Source organism: Chiloscyllium punctatum, chromosome 12, assembly GCF_047496795.1.
Source record: "Chiloscyllium punctatum isolate Juve2018m chromosome 12, sChiPun1.3, whole genome shotgun sequence".
NCBI classification, from domain to species: Eukaryota; Metazoa; Chordata; class Chondrichthyes; order Orectolobiformes; family Hemiscylliidae; genus Chiloscyllium; species Chiloscyllium punctatum.
In genome coordinates, this window is record NC_092750.1 from 43,177,308 (window position 1) to 43,198,848 (window position 21,541).

General features: G+C 38.8%; 1 protein-coding gene across 6 annotated transcripts in view; it reads right to left on the minus strand.

The window, feature by feature from the left end:
• The window catches only part of adamts9 (ADAM metallopeptidase with thrombospondin type 1 motif, 9), a 256,708-nt gene that overhangs the window by 177,881 nt on the left and 57,286 nt on the right, over positions 1-21,541 (minus strand). For all 6 annotated transcript variants that reach the window (XR_011962042.1, XM_072582481.1, XM_072582483.1 and 3 more), the window contains exons 5-11: positions 21,340-21,423; positions 21,121-21,245; positions 18,559-18,599; positions 17,906-18,011; positions 9,554-9,700; positions 1,515-1,656; positions 856-960 (exon numbers count right to left, since the gene is read on the minus strand). Coding sequence is in view for 5 of the 6 variants with exons in the window: in XM_072582481.1 (XP_072438582.1) it covers positions 856-960; positions 1,515-1,656; positions 9,554-9,700; positions 17,906-18,011; positions 18,559-18,599; positions 21,121-21,245; positions 21,340-21,423 (750 nt within the window). In the remaining variant the exon portion in view is untranslated. The remainder of the gene's footprint in view (positions 1-855; positions 961-1,514; positions 1,657-9,553; positions 9,701-17,905; positions 18,012-18,558; positions 18,600-21,120; positions 21,246-21,339; positions 21,424-21,541) is intronic.

A 21,541-nucleotide genomic window follows, 5' to 3' on the forward strand; every position in this document is an offset into this window, starting at 1 on the left:
AATGTCCATTTGAATTTTTGACAATTATATCTTTGGATTTTTTTAACCTAGATACGCACAAAATTTCCTCTCTCCCCCACCTCCCCAGGGTTTACTCTCTCACTTATGGCAGCAATGCAAACATAATTGATGTCAACAATAGAAGGAAAGGAAGCGAACGTGGTCTAATGAGAATACCAGATGTGGGATACAGGACATGGATAGTTATTTAGATTAGGCTGAACAGCTTAAAAGTGTAATGCATCCTTGAAATTTTTCTCCATCTGTAACCTTACCCAGAGTATAAGCAAGATAACGAAAATAACCCGAAAAATCAAAACGTATTTCTCAAAATTTACTCTGTGGAAGAGGCACTCTTTAATATCCCAATTTCACAACGAAAAGACACCATGCTACTTCAAAAACTTAAGTACTTAACACAAAAATAGACTAAAATTAAGTTTAAAAGGAAGTTATGGTTAGGAAAGTAATAATTATGTACAACCGAGATAATGAATGGAAAAGTGTACTGCAAGCATGTCATTAAAATTGCTTTAAGTCTGTTACTACTTTATGTTTCTATCAGTCACAGGAGGAGATATACCCATCAGAAAGTTAAACAGTGTCAATTTTAAAGGCAAGGAGACAATATTTAATACTTTGATATTCTTTTCTGTGCTTCTTTAATACTGGCTTGGATCCAAACATGCGTGTGACCAAAGAAACTTCTTTTTATAACAGCAGAAAATTGTGTACGTTACGACATGTCACATATATTTGTAAAACAATAGTCATTTAATTTTATAGTTTGCATGAAACCGATGTTGCTGATATTTCTACTTAGCTTATACATTTTTAAAATTAAGAAGCAATTACCTTTCCGAGTTCACATTCTGTCCCATCCGCCCATGGCATATGTTGAGTCCTACAGCCCCTCTGAACTCCTTCAGTGCTTGTACACCAAAGACGTCTGCATTGTGTCTATAGAGTAAAAGAAAATGCTTTGAAAATCTGATATTGTCAAAGTCTTTATTTTCCCAGTACTAAAAAGTAGTCTCATATCTATTTAGAGTGTGTATAATTTAATGCACAATGGCATTGTTCTCTCTGTAATACAACAGAACTGTTTTCCTCACAACTTACTTGCTGAGGTGAGTTTCACCAAACATTAAAAATTGGGGTAGATTTTAAATTTGCTAAGCAGGAATTGGGAATCAATCATTTGCTTATTATTCTGTCTGAATCCACCATTACAATTTTATAAGAGGTGAAAAGTTGAAAGTCCACCCCATTATTATATCAGCTACCTGACAAACAGATGAATGCAACAAAATGAATAAAACAAATTCAATGAAAGTACACATTTATTTCAATTTGAAATTGTGTTTCTTTTTCTTGATTGTGATGTGATGTGTAGTAGTGCAACTTACCAGTGGTTTGGAAATGAATACTTTAGGTATGATTGATCAACTTTCAGAACAATAATTATTGTATACTATGTCTATCTCATTGTCAGATATGATTATTGTACTTACCATATAGGGACACACCTGAGAACCAGATCCAAAAATCAATTCACATTGTTTGTCAACATTATAAATCTGACCAGGGAGCTGATGCGGAAGTGAGTATGTTCTTGTCACAGGTTCATCAAGTAAACATTCACCATATCCTGTGCTAAAAAGGCAAAAAGTATGAGAGAAAATCCAGATATTCAAATTTTCACTGCTATAATACTGAATACAAATTCTGAAACAAAAGAAATTGTGTTACTATCCCATTACAATGAAATTTTGACAAATCTAATCTTTGCTGTCATACCCTATCAAACTGAACAATACTAAAAGAGTGAAATTCCTGTCAGCACTTGGGCACTGCACTGTTTCATGAAGAACATGATTTTCTTCATTTTGGAGTCTTACAAAGGTTTTGCCAATGTTGCTGCATACTAAATCCTTGTTTAATGTTGTATTTGTATTTAATTTAAAATTTCATTTTCGAGAAACAGCGAATGGGGATCAGATTTTCCCATTAACAATATAAAAAACCATAGTTAAGACTGTGAGACCATTCTCATCTGAAAAAAAACTTCCTAAAAAATTTGTTGACGGGGTTTAGGCATCACTAACTAGCATTTGTTGCCGATCCCTAATCGCAGTAAAACATCCTACCCTATAAGTTAAAATACCATACATTACAAAATTCCTATATTCACATATGAAATAGCTTTCAAAATAAACTAAATGTAAAAATATAGAAGTATGGTGACTCTTCAGTTGACTTCTGCCAGTGTATATTCCATTATCTGACATTAAGACTTGGCAGCTCTCCAGCTCCTTGACCCTTCTAGGCCTATGAGAAGAGCAGCCATGAGTTGCAGGGTTGAAGATGTCACTAACTGAACAGACAGGAGAATTGATAACAGACAATGTTGGCAGAAGACAAGTGGGGGAGGGGTGAACAGGAAGTGGGAGGGGCTGCTCCAAATTGGCACCCAGCAGGTCACATCAGATGTCAAATTATGTTAAAATAAACATCCCCATGCTAAAAATGGGCCCCTTTAACTGGCCAACATTGAATGACTTCACAGAAGTATTACATCACAGAAGGAGACCATACGGCCCATTGTGTGAGAACCAGCTCTCCAAATAAGCATCGAAACTGAATGTAATTCTTCTATTTTTTCCCCATGCCTTTGCATGTTGCTTCTATTTAAATATTCACCCAGTGGCTTCTTGAATGCCACAATTAAACCAGCCTCCACCAAACATCCAAGCAGTGCACACCAGACCCAAACCACTCATTGTGTGACAAGGTTTTTACCTCATATCACATTTGCTTCTTCTGCAAATCACTTTAAATCTGTGCCATCTCATTCTTGATCTTTTTGCATGTGAAAGTGGAACAGTTTCTTCCTATCTACCCTATTCAGCCCTCTTGTCATTTTGAAAACTTCTTTCAGATCTCCTCTTATCCATCTTCTCTCCAAGGACATTAGGTTCAATTTCTCAAATCTATCCTCACAGATGAATTTTTTTCTTGCTGGAATTATTCATGTAAATCTCTCTCTGATGTGTTCACATATTTCCCTAGAGTGGTGAATGATACGAAATGGTAAACAATACTCCATTTGAGGTCTAACAAGTGTCAATACAAGTTGAGCATTACTTAGAGTCATAGAGATGTACAGCATGGAAACAGACCCTTTGGTCCAACCCGTCCATGCCGCCAGTTATCACAACCCAATCTAGTCCCATCTGCCAGCACCCAGCTCATATCCCTCCAAACCCTTCCTATTCATATACTCATCCAAATGCCTCTTAAATGTTACAATTGTATCAGCCTCCATCACTTCCTCTGGCAACTCACTCCATACCCATACCATGCTCTGCGTGAAAAAGTTGCCCCTCAGGTCTCTTTTATATCTTTCCCCTCTCACCCTAAGCCTATGCCCTCTAGTTCTGGACTCCCCCACCCGAGGGAAAAGACCTTGTCTATTTATCCTATCCATGCCCCTTATAATTTTGTACACCTCTGTAAGGTCACCCCTCAGCCTCCGGCACTCCAGGGAAAACAACCCCAGCCTGTTCAGCCTCTCTCTATACCTCAAATCCTCTAACCCTGGCAACACCCTTGTAAATCTTTTCTGAACCCTTTCAAGTTTCACAACATTTTTCCGATAGGAAGGAGACCAGAATTGGACGTAATATTCCAACAGTGACCTAACCAATGTCCTATACAGCCACAACGCAACCTCCCAACTCCTGTACTCAATACTCTGACCAATAAAAGAAAGCATACCAAATGCCTTCTTCACTATCCTATCTACCTGCGACTTTACTTTCAAGGAGCTATGAACCTGCACTCCAAGGTGTCTTTGTTCAGCAACACTCCCTAGGACCTTACCATTAAGTGTATAAGTCCTGCTAAGATTTGCTTTCCCAAAATGCAGCACCTCGCATTTATCTGAATTAAACTCCATCTGCCACTTCTCAGCCCATTGGCCCATCTGGTCAAGATCTGAGGTAACCCTCTTCGCTGTCCACTACACCTCCAATTTTGGTGTCATCTGCAAACTTACTAACTGTACCTCTTATGCTCACATCCAAATCATTTATGTAAATCTTTGTTACTTTCTATTCTTGGGGAAAGTGAGGACTGCAGATGCTGGAGATCAGAGCTGAATATGTGTTGCTGGAAAAGCGCAGCAGGTCAGGCAGCAAACAAGGAGCAGGAGAATCGATGTTTTGGGCATGAGCCCTTCTTCAGGAATGAGGAAAGTGTGTCCAGCAGGCTAAGATAAAAGGTAGGGAGGAGGAACTTGGGGGAGGGGCGTTGGAAATGCGATAGGTGGAAGGAGGTCAAGGTGAGGGTGATAGGCCGGAGTGGGGGTGGGGACGGAGAGGTCAGGAAGAAGATTGCAGGTTAGGAAGGGGGTGCTGAGTTCGAGACCTGCTGCACTTTTCCAGCAACACATTTTCAGCTACTTTCTATTCTTGACTAATATACACCTACATCCACATACTTGCCAAAATAATTTAAAGCTCTTCCAATAACAACAGCAAAATGCCCACAAGAAACTCAGTCCCAGCTCTGTTCAGGGGCAATATGTCCAGATTCTGCAGGTTGCTCCTTCCTCAGAGGCAGTACCAACGCCACAGGAATCTCAAGCCTTCCCTCCTGCATTATCTATCCAGCCATTCATTCATTTACCTTATCTTTCCATTTCTCTATTTATTTGCATGAGGTTCTGGGATCAATTGAAGATTCCTACATTCGAGGTCTTATTTACTCATTTTCCACCTAGTTCCCCAAATTCTGCTTGCAGCACTACATGCTGCTTCCTACTGAATTCTTCACAAATTGACTTAAAACTGTGCAACTAAAAATAAGGAACTGCTCTATTCAATAGCAGAACAGCAAAATTAAAATAGGATAATTGAGAACTATTTTGCAGTCAGTAAATTCAAAACTATCCAGAAACCCACAGTATTGTATATGTGTCTTGCCTATGAGGCAAGATTCATCTTTAAAAACTACATGCACTCTGTCTGTGCTCTATGTTGCAAAACTCTTCCAGGCAGCTAGTTTACTTTGTGTTTGCAAACTACACATGCAGACATCAATCAGTTGTTTTAATATCAGTTTTACAACTTGTGTGCTTTACTGATTTAAATAAACCAATCCAGTGAGCTAATTAATCAGTGATGAAAAACATTGCTAATGAATCCCATCATGTTTACACAATCAGCAAGTAAACTAATCAAAAGAGAAATACATGGACAACAGTATAAAACCATGCTAAATGTACCTTGTGTCTTTCACTGTGTCTCACACCTGCACATACACAACATGGGTGCTGGGGAAAAAATAAGCACTACCGCACTTAGGCGGTAGTGTGGGGGTTAAACTTAAATTAAAATAAAAAAAACAGGACAAAAAATATATATAGATATACATGGTTTTGATCACACAGCATTGCCCTTTGATGTGAAGGGCAGTGCTTGTCACTAGCCACTTGGGTGTCTTTCCTATCTTCCTGGTGGTGGAAATTGAATAAAGATTCGTGCACTTTGTGTCTTTTCACTGTGTCTCACACCTGCACACACACACACTATGGGTGCTGGGGAATAAAAATGAGCACTACCGCACTTAGGCGGTAGTGTGGGAAAAAAAACCATGCTAAATGTACCTTGTGTCTTTCACTGTGTCTCACACCTGCACATACACAACATGGGTGCTGGGGAAAAAATAAGCACTACCACACTTAGGCGGTAGTGTGGGGGTTAAACTTAAATTAAAATAAAAAAAACAGGACAAAAAATATATATAGATATACATGGTTTTGATCACACAGCATTGCCCTTTGATGTGAAGGGCAGTGCTTGTCACTAGCCACTTGGGTGTTTTTCCTATCTTCCTGGTGGTGGAAATAACAACAAAAAAAAAAGAAAAAAAAATATAAACAGGGAATTCCCCCTCCAACTCTGAAAGAGAAAAAAAAGTAAAACCATGCTAAATGTACCTTGTGTCTTTCACTGTGTCTCACACCTGCACATACACAACATGGGTGCTGGGGAAAAAAAAAAGCACTACCACAGTTAAGCGGTAGTGTGGGGGTTAAAATAAAAAAGAAGAAAAAAGAAATTAAAAAAACACCATGCTAAATGCACCTTGTGTCTTTCACTGTGTCTCACACCTGCACACACACACAACGTGGGTGCTGGGGAAAAAATAAGCAGTTAGGCGGTAGTGTGGGGGTTTAAAAAACATTTTTTAAAAAACCATGCTGAAGTGCATGAGGCAATCTTTGATATCTTCAACTGTTATGGTGTCAGATAGCATTGAAAATCAAAGCTCATTGATAAGTAGACAAATTCTGATCAACAGGCCAGTTTAATACAGTTAAGAAAGGCAGGTGATGGGGCATGTGTCAGATTGATAGCAAGTAAGGGAAGGTCAATGGTTTTTTTTTTAAATACATTGACAGGATGAGGGCATTGCTGGCTGGTTCAAAGTTTATTGCCCATCCTTAACTGTCAATGGACAGTTAAGAGATAACCACATTGCTCTGGGTCTGGAGTCACATAAAGGCCAGACCAGGTAAGGAGTTTCCTTCCCCAAAGGATATTAGTGAATTATTTGTCAAGAATCTTCACTAAATTCCCTAGTATAAATTAAGACATAGCAGACCTCATAACCAAATTCAAAACGTTTAAACAGCATTCAAACCAATGGTTTCAAGTGTGTCTGAGTGGAGGAAAACAAGCTATAATAACTTGCTTAGCAAATGGCAACAAAAGTCTAGACAGACTTAACATCAGGATTAACAGCTAAAGAGCTAAAAGATCTCCAGTAGGTATGGAGTACATGGGAAGCCTAATTCAGAGTCACATTAATCTTCTGTATTCATTAACTACAATTAATTTCAATTAGACAAAAGTTGACAAAATCCAGACAAATGTGTAACAATTTGTGAGCAGATGCAGAGAAAAGTGTTCATATTATGGGCTGAACTTTACTTTTCTTTGGCTAAATCTGAGTTGTGTTGGGTTTTTCAAAAGGATTCTTGCTACAAGGCCTAGTGAGAATTCTTGGCATATATTATGAAATTTGCCTTCAGTGATGACCCAATGGTATCGCTTACATCTGACTCTGTGTCCATGTTACCATGTGGCATTCCCAGGAAAGGTCACTTCTCAGCAGATATCCCAGAATTCACTGGCAATCTTCACTATATCTTTAAAAGCTCATTGTGCACCTGGACTAGCAATGCCAGAATACAGCTGTTCTACACCATTTCTGACATTTGACCCAGATGTGGTAAACAGGGGGAAAACAGTGCCCCACTTTGCAGATAGGGTTCTGGAGGTCCTACTTGATGGAGTGTGCACAGATGGGACTTCATCTTCCCCCCAACCCCAGAATCACTGGCAGAAGCCACAACATCACACCATGCCAGCCTAGTCTGAGAATGCCACCCAGGTTAGAGCAGTATCAGTCATCTGGGGGAATGCAGAGTACTATATGAAGAAGATCAATGGCCTTCTTCACTCTGCCATTGTAAGTACCACCATCTTCTCTCCGATACAATACTCTCATTTTATCTCTGCTCCTACACCCACCTCCTACCAAGGCTCTTGCTTCACCAATCTCACAATTCCCTCACTCGCTGTCACCCACCCTGGCTCCCAAGATCACTAGTCCTGCATGCTGCTCCTCGGATGCTGCCTGAACTGCTGTGCTCTTCCAGCACCACCAATCCAAAATCTGGTTTCCAGCATCTGCAGTCATTATTTTTACCTGCCATCTGAACTGCCCACTCTTGTGCTTGGGGCACCTAACCACTTGTGCCAATGATGCCCACCACTGTCATTTCCCTTAATACCTGCCTCTCTCTCATTCATAGAAAAAGACAGCACATTATGCTATATTCACCATTTTGGAATGAACTAGACATCTGCAAAGGAGTAATTTTTAAAGATAGGTAGGTTGTGAAACCAGAGCCATATTAACCTAATAGTCTTCAACTGACAGTGGGTCTTGCAAACGCTAGACTAATGTTTTGGAGACATGGATTCAAATCACGCAATGGTAGCCAGTGAAATTTGAAGTCAATAAAAATGTGATAAAAAGCTGGTCTAATGGCAACTGTGTAACCACTGTCAGTTGTCCTGAACCCCCACCTAGTTCACTGATGTCCTTTAGGAAAGAAAATCTACCCTTGTTACCTGCTGTGGCCTACATGTGACTCATAGACCACAGCAATGTGGGTGACTCTTAATTGCTCTCTGGGGAATTAGAAAAGGGCACTAAATGCTGGCCTAAGCAGCAATGCCCTCAGTCCAAGTGTGAATGAGAAACCACTTCATCACTTACACAAGACTCACAAGGGAGACAGTACATTGGGCAGATAACAGCAGTGACATTGAAACTCTTGTTAGGAACTGCAAGGGAACATCAAGAGCATCTGCAAAATCAATGGACAGCACTTCTGGTACTGCATGAAGCCCCTGCCTACTGATTCTCCATAGGCACATCCAACCTTTCTCATGTGCATGGAAATGCTTGCAGCATCATCATTGACTACAGAGGAAGTAGTAGAGGTAAAAAGCATCTGGATGGGTATATGAATAGGAAGGGTTTAAAGGGATATGGGCCAAGTGCTAGCAAATGGGACTAGATTAGGTTGGGATGTCCGGTCAGTATGGATGAATTGGACCGAAGGGTCTGTTTCCATGCTGTACATCTCTCTGATTCTATTACTCTATGACTACTTCACTATACCTCATCATTTGTCAACTACTCAATATGTCAAGCACCACTGTTGCACACACTGCAAGCTTCGTTCTTTTTTTGTTAATTCGTACCCCTAGAGAGATAATTAAAGGCAATGGTATGCAATTTATTGGTAGGCCATTCCCAAGACACTGTGAGAAATGGAGTATCAATCACATTACTTTTTCTCCAATGGTCTACTATGTTTCATAGATTCTGAAATCTAATCCTCAACTGTAGATAGACCTAGCTGGGTGTACACATTGCAGTGTTGCATTTGAGGGCAACAAACCTGAGGCTTCATTCTATCCCTGGAAGAGCTCACGTTTGGCAGACCAGTGTGTACCAATTTATCAACTTCTACCCAAAGTACTCATTTTGATACTGGAAAGCAGCTTGAAAAAAAACTGCAAAAACAGATGACCAACATACTGTATATGAAGAAAATGTGGGTACAGAATTAACAAAAGTACAAGGTGGATTACAAGATCCAATAGAAATGAGAGACAAAATCACCATCATGAGATCTGGGAGAGTCAGCAAAGAGAGTTCACCATTGTTGTGTGGATATGATATTGCAACTCTTCCTGGTAGCTTGTCTGCTTTTGGTTTGCAAGCTGCACAGATAAGTTGGTTGCTGTAACATCTATTTCATAACTTATAGTATGCTATACTGTTTTAATAAACTAACCCATAGAGATAATCAATCCCTGATGAGTGAAGATTATAAGAACATTACCACTAATGTGACAAATAGTACAGTTAAATATAGACTTAAAACAAAATTCTAACATACTCTAAAAAATTAGTAACATATCTTCTGCTACATTTTGACCACATCCAGGGATTGGTGTAATAATTCAAGGTAGGGGCCATAACATGCTGTTGATTTTTGCCACCATCTTCTTTGCACTTATTGCTGTCATCATGAGGCATATTAAACCTAGATAAAAATAAAACAAAGTTGTTAAGCAAGCATGTCAGCTAGGTTCTTTCAAAAATTGATCACAAAGACATATTTGGGTGCTGCATGTTTATCACAATATATTGCTCAAAAATGTGAGGTCTACTTTGTGTATAGTATAACGCATATTAACGTTGACAGTGTTTATGGAAATATAACTATATTTCTTGCATTCGTTGTTCCGAATTCAGATTCTGGTATGACTAGCTGTGAATAACATTATTGTGACCTCTACATGTAGCCACTTATTTATCAGAGCTTTAGTCTACTTATACTCTAGCTCCCACTCACATGTACTCCTCTGGCAATTTATAATAGGTGTGGAGTTTGGCTAAGCTACATAAACTTTACGTTGCAATATTAAACAGTGACAATGAATTAAGATTGGAGTGTATTTTGAAAAACAGCTCCACACAATAAATAAAACTTGGAATAAAATAAACTTTATGCGCACTCCTTCTATCTAATTTTAAGTGGGTACTGTTTACCAATTTATATTGCTGTCACTTATACTCATTAAAATGAGCCTAAGTGTTTTGAACAGGGGACCATTTGATTCAGGTGAACATTTGAGTGAGTAGTGGATTGCCAATGGGTGGTTCAAATGATTTTCCCATAGGGCCTTTCTATAATAAAATGTGTAATCTGCCAGCACTCAACAGGAATTACAAAAAGTTGGCAAATTTGGAGGAAGTGGGAGGATCCTGCAGCTCTTCCCATAGTTAAACTCCCACAGCCACCTTTGTGATGGGGGAGGTGAGGGAGCAAAGTGCCCAGTTGGGATGTTTTTTTAATGGAGCCATTTATGCTTTTCCCGCAATGTTGAAGATACAAATTGCATTGGGACTCTAAATACATCAGAGAACATTGATTTCAATAAATGACTTGCTTAATTCAGGTGGGAGTTCTGTCTGCTTAAGTTGTGGTCCTCTCAGAAACCATATTAAGACTTTTAATCAAATTTGCTCATGCTGAGAAATGGGGAGACAATAAGGAAAATAGGCCCCAGCATATGCAAAAATAATTAGATTACAGAAATCAGAAAATGTGCTATCATTTTTCAAGCAAAGTTTCTTCAAAATATAGTTCAATATGTATTTGTGTACAACAGAAATTATATGTAATTGATGTTTTATTTAGAAACAGCTTTTCAATGTATCCGTCATAACATTAGCCTGTGAAATTGAATTTTTGAAAACTTTGTAGCCAATTGGTACTTGTTTACACATTAGTAAGAAAATATCTTCAGAAAGCAATCTGCTCCTTACCTCCTCTGATTGAGGATACTACGTTTAGCAGGGGCTTGGAATTTCAGCAGTTAAATAAAGCAAGATACGTTTGACAAATGAGTGCAGATTAAAACCAGATGAGAGTGTATTTCAGTTTCCCTTTTGATTTTCCCAGCAGAGGCACTAATAAACAGAACAGTTAAGGCAGAAGTGAAAAGTTGCTTTAGCCCTCAAAAACTGCAGGTGCAGTTACTCTAAAATAGCAACAGAAGAACAGTTGGAAATGCTGAGCAGGTCAGATGATATCTGCGGTAAAAGAGGAGACAATGGAAATTTGAATATTGAGATCCTTTCCTTTCGGAAGGATTAGCAGTGAGCAGGAATTGAAAACAGGAAAGGATTGAGGGAAATCACAAACTCAGGCGAAAACTAACAAGTTTTGATTTTCTTGGGTGTAGAACAAGAGGTGATTAAATGGTTGATGTGATATTATCAGGAGACAACAGATGAATAATGAGCAAAAGATTTATAATGACAGTACAAGGCTTCCAAACAGATGTCGTCTACCACCTAGAAGAACAAAGGCAGCAGATGCATTTGAACATATTGACCTTCAAATTCTCCTCCAAGAGACACACTGTCCTGATTTGGAACTATATCATCATTCCTTCATGGTCTCTGATGAAAATCCTGGAGGTACTTCCTAACAGCACAGCCGGAGTCCCTTCACCCGAAGGACTACAATGATTTAAACAGGTATCTCACCACCACCTTCTCCAGGGCAAATAGTGATGGACAATAAATGCTGGCCTAGCCAGACACCCATAACACACTAACCTTTAAAATAAACATTAGGTGCCATACCACTCCTTGTGTCTATGCAACAGAAATCAAAATACATCAGTCAGAATTCCTTCAGCCACTTATGATACAGTTTGTCCTGACTGTAAAGGTACTAGCACAAGTGTGCCTTAGTATTCCAAAAAGGTGCAGAGTGCAGAAATGACTGTGTCAAACAGCTTATGAGGCTGGAAGTATAACTCTGCCATTTTGTACCTGTAAGCTTTTAACGGAATGGACAGGGTATATGCAGGATCAGAGCTCACAGTATAAGGATAAGGGGTAAGCCATTTACGACTGAGATGAGGAGAAATTTCTCAACCCAGAGAGTGGTGAGCCTGTGGAGGTCAGAAAGCAGTTGAAGCCAAAACATTATATGATTTCAAGAAGGAACTGGATATTACACTTGGAACTAAAGGGATCAAAGGATGTGGGGAAAAGCAGAACAGGTTATTGGAGCAGCCTTAAAGGACCACATGGCATACCCCTGCTCCTATTTTCTATTTTCATAGTCTTTACAGCCAGTTTTCAGATGAGGTGCATTTGATTTGATTTTGTTTTGCTGATAAAGAGTTCATGGAAGATTTGAATTATGCATTTTGTATTTTCAAGGGAGTGATGCTGCGTCTTAACAAGAAGGCTTGAGGCAATGGAAGGCTTGTTCAGGAGAAACCCTGTTTCTGGACTGAGGGCTATGCTTGCAGTATTCCTTGGACCATCACATAACTTTGAAATAGAGTACAGACAGTAAAGAGAGGAAACAGAGTACAGAGGAGTGAGAAGTAGCAGGGCTCTCAAGATATGATCCTATTCATTATGGATTTTTAGAAAGCATATCTTGTACTTCTACCTCTGTTGACAGCAGCATCTCAGGAGGTAATGACCACACTGTTGAAAATGTGTTGCTGGAAAAGCGCAGCAGGTCAGGCAGCATCCAAGGAGCAGGAGAATCGACGCTTCTTCAAGGGCTCATGCCCGAAACGTCGATTCTCCTGCTCCTTGGATGCTGTCTGACCTGCTGCACTTTTCCAGCAACACATTTTCAGCTCTGATCTCCAGCATCTGCAGTCCTCACCTTCTCTTCAATGACCACTGTGCCATCTCCCACTGTTATAACTGTATGGCAGGTCATTGACAATTTCAGTCAGCTGCCACGAATGTGGCTTTGATCCTAAATGTCTACATCAGTGGCTCCTTCCAGACAGCAGGAAGTGCCAGGCAATAACTATCATGTCTGATTTTGTTGTTCAATAGTATTGCCCTTCATTATCCTGAGGGGATTGCTACTAAACAGAAATTTCACTAGGCCAGCCATGTAAATACTGTGACTACAAAAGCAGGTCAGAAGCCAGACATTTTGCAGCAAATTTCTCATTCCTTCACTCTGCAAAACCTGGCTGCCATCTACAAGGAACAAGTCAGAATATTCTCCTCTTCCATGAGTGCAGTACCAGCAGCAAGCAAGAAGCTTGTCATCAGTCAAGACAAGCCAGCAGTTCTACATTTTTAAACATTCCTGCTGTAGAACGAGTATCATCGCTTTCACTGTTGGTTCAAAAATGTTGAACTCCCACCCCAACATCACTGTGGGTCCACTTACAGCTCATGGATTGCAGTGGTTCAAGAAGGCAGCTCACCACAATGTTCTCAAGGACAACTAGGGGCAGACAATAAATGCTAGCCTAGCCAGTGACCTCCGTGCCCCATGAGTGAATAATAAACTGCACTGCAAGTGATTCATATTAATTGTTCTATCATCTTTACATTCTCCTCCCTGGCAAGGTCAACCTATCCAACTGAACAAATAAAAATTTCAGATCATTGAAGGAATTTAGTCAGCATTACTAGCTATAGCCTGGGTACGACAATGAAATATCCTCCCTGTTAGGAGTTATCAGTATAACAAAATTATCTCTGGATAGATAATATCTACAGGTACATTATAGTTGGAACACCTTGTCTAAGTTAACCTAAATCAACACATAAAATTTTAACATACAAATGTAATATATTGTCATCTGTTTATGGACACTACAGAAATTAAATATGAAACTATAACAAATGCTGGTCTTGCCAGCAATATCTGTTTTCCAAGAAGGAATCTTTTTAAAAAGTAACAGCTTCAGCATTTTATGGTTTGCCATATATCACTGTACCAATGACGTATTAGAGGACTGCAGAGAAGGAGAAGGAGAGATCATCCTCTTTAGTCCCCAAAAGAAGTGAGAGGGTACAGCATATGAGTTTGCCAGGCTAATGGAACTCAAAATAATCTTGTGATAATACAGAATGGGAGGACTGCTGAGAAAAAACACATTTTGCAGAAGCTGTAAAACTTGCATTCATCAGGACAATCACAAGAATATACATTCAATGGGAAAACCAATGTTTATTCCATCTGAGAGGAAACTATTGATTGGCTAGCAAGTGGAGTTTGATTGGTAGAGGTACTTAAATTTTAAATAAAGTTTGGCAGTTAACTGTCAATCAACACTAATGGATGCATTCTCCATGGCAACACCACTACTGGAGACAGCAGATGATGATATGCGCTTGAACTTTGGGGGGATTGGCTTCAGATTGGACAACAGGCTGGGCTGACTAGCTGAAATATATCAGAAGGAGCACTAACAGAATGGCAATGAAGGGAGCACTGTCATCCTACAAAGTGAGTGGCATACTCCAGGGACAATGCTTAAACATTCCTAGTAATCTGTTAGAGATTGTTAGACTCCTGTGGGAGCCACACACAGCTATGTTGGCAACAGTATGGGCTGCCATAGCTGAATCACTTCTAACCTCCATCTGAGCTGCACTGCAGCACTGAGAAGTCTGCTCGCTTCTATCTGTGCTGCAATCGACGTCGAAGCATTGGTCCCTGGCTTTGCAGACGAGACAGCCCACATGGACTCTTCCAATCGAGGTAGGATGAGCTCTAACCTTCGTGCAAAGCCCTGTATCAACTTGGAACTAATTCCTCAATGCTTCTTGACAATTACAAAAGGCAGGCCTGCCAAGTTACTAAACATCTTGGTGTGCATGTCCATCAGCATTCTTGTGACTTGTGACTTTACCCACCAGTGTGCTGGCACTCAAATTATCCATTCCCCCTGGTCTAGTTGCAGGCCACTTGACCAGATAATTTGCTGTATGCTGATCCTGACTCCACACAATCTTCTAAAGTTTGCTCAGTGCCAGAATCTGAGTTGATGTTCGTGTTTTGTCAGATTAAGACATGGTGTTTCTTTGTCCAGGTCAGGTTTACTGCTTTCCATTCACAATGAGGCTGACTGTCAAGCAAGGGGAATGTTCTTGGGTAACTGATGGCAGAAGTATAGGCAGGTTGCTTCAGGTAGATGGAGAAGACAGAGATCCATTGTGCTGACTTATTCAATTAGATCATCATTATTAGTAAATGTATCTGGATTGAAGAGGGTGAGTGTTCTTATATTGATACAGGATTCAGGGAAAGATCTGTATTTTAAAGTGTTGGAAAGAAGACTGTTGTTAAATGTAGACTGTTGCACAGAAGAGGAGACATCAGTGACAATGTCCTTAGAAGAGTAATTGAGGAATCCTCTGGGTGAAATTCACGAAATACTGTTCATCATCTACATCAGCTTCTCATGCAGTTGATGCATTGTCCCAGTACTGTTACTGCTCAGACCTTTTAGTATAGAAACATAGAAGGTAGGAGCAAGAATTGGCCATACGCTCTACCATTTAATAAGATCTGGTTTTCCTACCAGAATCCATTCCAGGTCATTCTTCCTGAAGAGATAAAAGATTTCCTCATTTCGAAAAATGAACACACAATAACAAGTTCTAACTGATGCCACACTGACATGCAAGATCACATGAATGTTGTCACAGGTATTTTGTTTCTCAGATATTTTAATCTTTCATTCCTTCTGAGGTATCTATGGTGGCTTTGTAAGACCCTGAACCTCATTGTGAATCTCATTGAACTTACTAGCCTTCCTACAAAATATATCACTTTTCCGACAAACGTATCACTTATCTGCACCCTGATTGATGTTAGAGATTCCACCACAGCAATTTAAAATAAATGGGGCCATAAAAGTTAAGTGTGGCTATCATTTTCATAACCAGCAGCACAGGCATGTTGACTGTGGTCTTAGGATCTCATGCATCACATGGTAAAACTGACTGGTTGCCTTTTTGGTGAAGTACATTCATAGCATACCTCCTTTTGGTGATCTATGCTGTCTGTATATGTTGGTGGCTTAATCAGTGTGCACCATTTACTTAATAACTGTTTGCTTGTGTTTATTTCATCCTCTGCTGTTCTTTCTCCTCGGTGATAATACCAAACAAGGGGTTACCAGTTGAATACATTAGCTCCTGTGCAGATTTTACTGTGGATACGAGATGGTAGGAGCTAGTGGTGATGGTCACCACGTTATAGTCCCACACTGTTGGAAGCAAATACAGGCCATATGGGAAAAAAACAGAGAAACTGTTTTCAGGTGCAAAATTCACAATTATAGCCCTTCACACTCTTTCGGTCCAGGATCTCCCCAATGCTACTTGTTTTAGCTGAATCTGCAGAAACTGATCTTTATAATTCTTAAACCAGCTTACCTGGGAACCTTTTAAGTGAAATAAAAACCTCAAAAATTCCAAAACTGAAATGCCACAGCGCTCATTGCAATATATGTAATTGAAATCACTTGAAACTCTACAGGCAAATCATGGAAAGACCGAAAAGCACAGGTAGTCAGGTGATTTGTTTTGAAGTGAGTTGCTAGAAGTGAAATTTCTGAAATGGTGGTCAGTTAGCTAGAAAGCTAATTTGCAATGTAGAGTGATGCTAACATTATTGGTTTGACTCCCATATCGACTGAGGTTACCGTGAAGGACTTCACTCTTCTCAACATCTCTTCTTGCCCAAGGCATGGTGACCCTAGGTTAAACCATTACAAATTGTCTCTATTTAATAAGAGAGCAGCCTAATGGTCTTGTAAGACTATGGCAACATTGCTTTTCACTTTATACTGTAAGTGGGAAAATTCTAGACCATGTACTTAGACATCTTTTAAATGTATATCTATATATGTGAAATTACATATGTAAATTAATTACTTAGAAGAATATTTTCAATGTATATACTCAGAAGACAATGTTGTTAACTGAGATTAAATCCTCCAGTTTTTTTAAAATCAATATATCCACTCTACTTTTAGAACTGGGAGGCAAGAGAAAGGATGGTGTTGTCCAGAGTGTATGAAGAATCGGAGTTGTATATATATAAGTGAGAAGGAGCCTTGGATTTGGATTTGGATTGGGATTGATGGATAAAATGGAGACATGTTAAAAAGTTGACAATTGGATTCCATTGAAAAGATAATGCAGAAAGGCAATGAAACTGTAAGGAGTGTTAATGGTGCAGGTTTATCAGAAAAACCTTCACATTAGGAGAACGGGCCTGGAAGCAGTCAACCTGACAAATAAATCAACAGGGGCAGCAAGGTGAAGAAACAGTTGATCAAGCAATTCAAGAATATGGGACACAGAAATTTGTTTGGGAAGAGATTCCTCATATGGTTAATTTTCTAAGATGTTCAATGGGTTCAAAGTTTTATTTTCATATCTTAATTGTGCATCAACAAGGAAACTGCCATAATAGCTGTGTTTCAGGGAATAGTTTTGCTGTAGTGTTACTGTGTAGAATTGTTTTGGTGAAATATGTTTGGAGAGAAAAATTGAAACTGACTGGAAAGCTATTGTGTAATACTATGTCTTGAGTGGCTGACTGGACATGAGAAAGATGATCAATCAGCATTATTACAGCCCCAAGTAAAATGGAAGAAGCCAAAAGAAAAAGTTCTTACAACTGAAAATGTGAGATATAATACATACATAAACATAGGGAAAATTGTTATAAGTTGTAATACTATTTTTGAAAGAAATTGAGTGAGTTATTTCAAACTGGAAAATATATTTCGATCTGTATGCAAAATAATTAGACCAAAATAATCATGGAAACTACGTTTAGCAAAGAAGTTCTCTATTTACAATGGAATTCATATTCTAACTTTAAGGTGCTAGGTCACAATATTAATGATGTTTAAAATGACAATGGAAGACTTACACATGCCCAAGCTCATGAGCTATTGTAAAAGCTGTACTTAATCCATTATCTTCACTAATGGAGCAACTTCGGTAAGGATCACATACTGTTCCAAGTTCAGCTAATCCTGTGAACAATCCAGACGGAAAAAAAATGTTTGTCAATCTTTCCATCTCTTAAAGTTTCATTGATTGCATAAAGCCTAAGTTTAAGAAAGGTAATAATAAAATATACTTGTAGAGCTAATTAAAAACGTTAAATATATAGCAGAATTGATATTATATTATGATTTGCAATTATCATTGCACAGAAAGTTAACTGTTGAAAATTACTTTCTAAATTGAAACTACAACCTTGAACCTTCAATCACATAGAAAGTCAGCCTAAACTACCTTTATTTCATCTTCCTTCCCTGAACTTGTTAACATTTTCTTGGTGTATCTTCTCAATACAGATGCCCATCATAATTTCCCCCCAAAAATAGTAATCACATGAGTCTTATCAGGAGTGGTTTTTGTGCCCTCCAGAACTTAAGAGAGCACCTAATATTTCACCGGCCGAAATCCTCTAATTTGACATGGACTTGTTGTTTTCCTATTTCCACAGCTCAACTATTCATGAGGTCAAATTGTTGAATCTTTGGAAAGGATCAATCACAAGACTCTATAACTTACCCAAAGTGTCACATTTATCACGAGCTCTGCAAATGTCTTGCCTAAAGGAAAACACATTTCATTAAATGCTGTTCACTCACATATTAAAGCAGCAACAACTTTATTCTCATGAGGTAAAAACAATGACTGCGGATACTGGAAACCAGATTCTGGATTAGTGGTGCTGGAAGAGCACAGCAGTTCAGGCAGCATCCAAGTAGCTTCGAAATCGACGTTTCAGGCAAAAGCCCTTCCTGATGAAGGGCTTTTGCCCGAAACATCGATTTCAAAGCTACTTGGATGTTGCCTGAACTGCTGTGCTCTTCCAGCACCACTAATCCAGAACTTTATTCTCATTTCCTTTCTCATGTTTTGCAAAGTTCTGGCAAGTCCTAAAATGCTTTGAGCCACTTCCAAAAATCAGGAAAGGAAAACAAAAGATGGATTACTGATTACCATAGCTTGTTTAAGTAGCCTGCACAAAATTTAAACTGTCTGCTTTCTCGAGAGGTATGAGAACAGTTGTCAAAAATATAATGCTTTTTTTTCCCCAACAGCCACTTCATGGTAAATGCTCAATTCTAATCTTTATTCAGCAGTTTGGGAAATAACAGAGCTTATAAAACGGTTCTGATTCTGAAAGAAGACCATCAGGTTTTTATTTATTGATTTCAATTTTATGGCAAGTTACTTCAAATGAGGGAATACTGTTATTGGGAAAATAGACAATAAAATTATTGAATTATTTTATGATCTTCCAGACCAGCTAGGAAGCACTGTGCTGTTTCAAATTTGTTTTTACTTCAGTGGCTTGATAATGCTCAAAACAATTTAAAATACAGTTTAGACATTCACTTTGTTTTCATTACAATTGAATGTCCATGCCCAAGACATTTAGAAACAATGCATCAATACTTACATATCCATCAACAATTCAATGCTTATTAAGGGAGCAGAAAATATAGGAAACAAAACTTTCAATATAAACTGTTTATCCAACGTGGTGTCCAAATTCAATTTGCATAACGTTAATACCATTTGCATGCCAATTTCCTCCAAGTAGCTCTTCATTTATAAGTTTCTACTCATTGGAATGCTGACCCTCCCACCCCAGTTAAACTCTCTTCCAACCTCTTCCATTGGGCAGAAGGTACAAAATGTTAAACACATGTACCAACAGATTCAAGATCAGCTTCTTCCCTGCTCTTTTTTGAATGGACTTCTGAATGGACCTCTCAACATTTAAATTTAAACATTGATCTCACTCTTCATGTACCTTCATTGCAGCCATAACCTTGTATTCTTCGCTCTATTCTATTATCCTAATGTACCATATATAGTATGATCTGCCTCTACTGTACGCAAAACAAAACTATTCACTGAACCTAGTTACATGTGACAATGATAAATCAAATCAAACCATCAGCGCAAGAGCAAACCATTCATTCCTTGAGCCTTTTCGATCTTACAGTTAGATCACAGTTGGTCTTCTATCTCAATTTCATTTTCTAACACTATCCACACATGCCTTGACAACTTTAGCATCGAGAAATCTATCAATCTTTGTTCTGAATATACTCAATGACTGAGCCTCTTTTACCTTCTGGTTTAGAGAATACCAAAAATTCACCTCCGAGGGAAGGAATTTCCCTTCATTTCAGTCCTAAATTGCCTACTCTTGTTTTTTCCTGCATGTGTCGTTTCAACCCTATCGGAATTTTGTATGCTTCAAGGATCATAAAGGAAATTAAGATGTAGTTACTCAACAACCTCATGGACTGGCCAGAGATTGTTTGCTCAAAGCATGCAATCGAATGGGGATGGACATAAAGTAGAGTGATCAACTGAAGAGGAGTCAGTGGACCGGCTTGGAGGATAAATTCATAAGCTCTCCGGTGATAAAAAAAGAGTTCCACAGGATTCTTCATGAATCTTGAGTTAACGTAAAGGTTGTTGGAAGATAAACAGGGACACAATTAAATCAATTTTGAAATAAAATCTGGACATTCACAAGCATAACTTTGTAATGAGATATTGCTAGATTAAGTATAAAACAGAGTTTTCTGCCTATGGATCCCATCCATCCCTTTAACTCAATCTTAGGAGAATGCCCCACTTATAACAGAGTGTGTACATTTCCCTATTCACTCCATTTTTTTAAGATTAAGATTACTTACTTACAGTGTGGAAACAGGCCCTTCGGCCCAACAAGTCCACACTGACCCGCCGAAGCGCAACCTACCTTTACCCCTTACCTAACATTACGGGCAATTTAGCATGGGTCAATTCACCTGACCTGCACATCTTTGGACTGTGGGAGGAAACCAGAGCACGTGGAGGAAACCCACACAGACACGGGGAGAATGTGCAAACTCCACACAGTCAGTCGCCTGAGTCGGGAATTGAACCCGGGTCTCTGGCGCTGTGAGGCAGCAGTGCTAAGCAGTTTTCTCTCCACAGATATTGCCAGAACTGTTGAGTTTGTCCAGCATCCTCAGTTTTTGTTTTATGTTTCCTGAAACTTCTTAAGTCGTTTCACAAAGAAACTGTTGCTTTAGATAATACAAAATTATCTTGTAGTACCTTGTGATAAGTACAGCAGTATCGTGATGAGAATGATGGTTTTCGTCTGGATTATTCTGTTTTTGTTGCCATATACAGAAGTTTTTTAATGTTGTTTGAGCATTAAATGATATAGATGGACCATCCTAAAGATGATAATGAAATAGTATCAAGTAAATCATTTACATTTCAGCAGTTCAATTGAATTATGAATATTTCAGTATCTAATTAATATGTTACCTGCTCACTATTTATAATAATTAGTTTCACAACTACAATATTGATAAGATTTCCAATGCTTGGATCTTTATAGATGGTAGCCACCTGCAAAAATTGTAAATAAAGTGTTAAACATATGGGGTTAACTGTAAACAGTAATAAAAGTGTATACACTTGCAGGATTAAATTCTGTTTTTATGTACGGTTGACAACAGACTTGCTG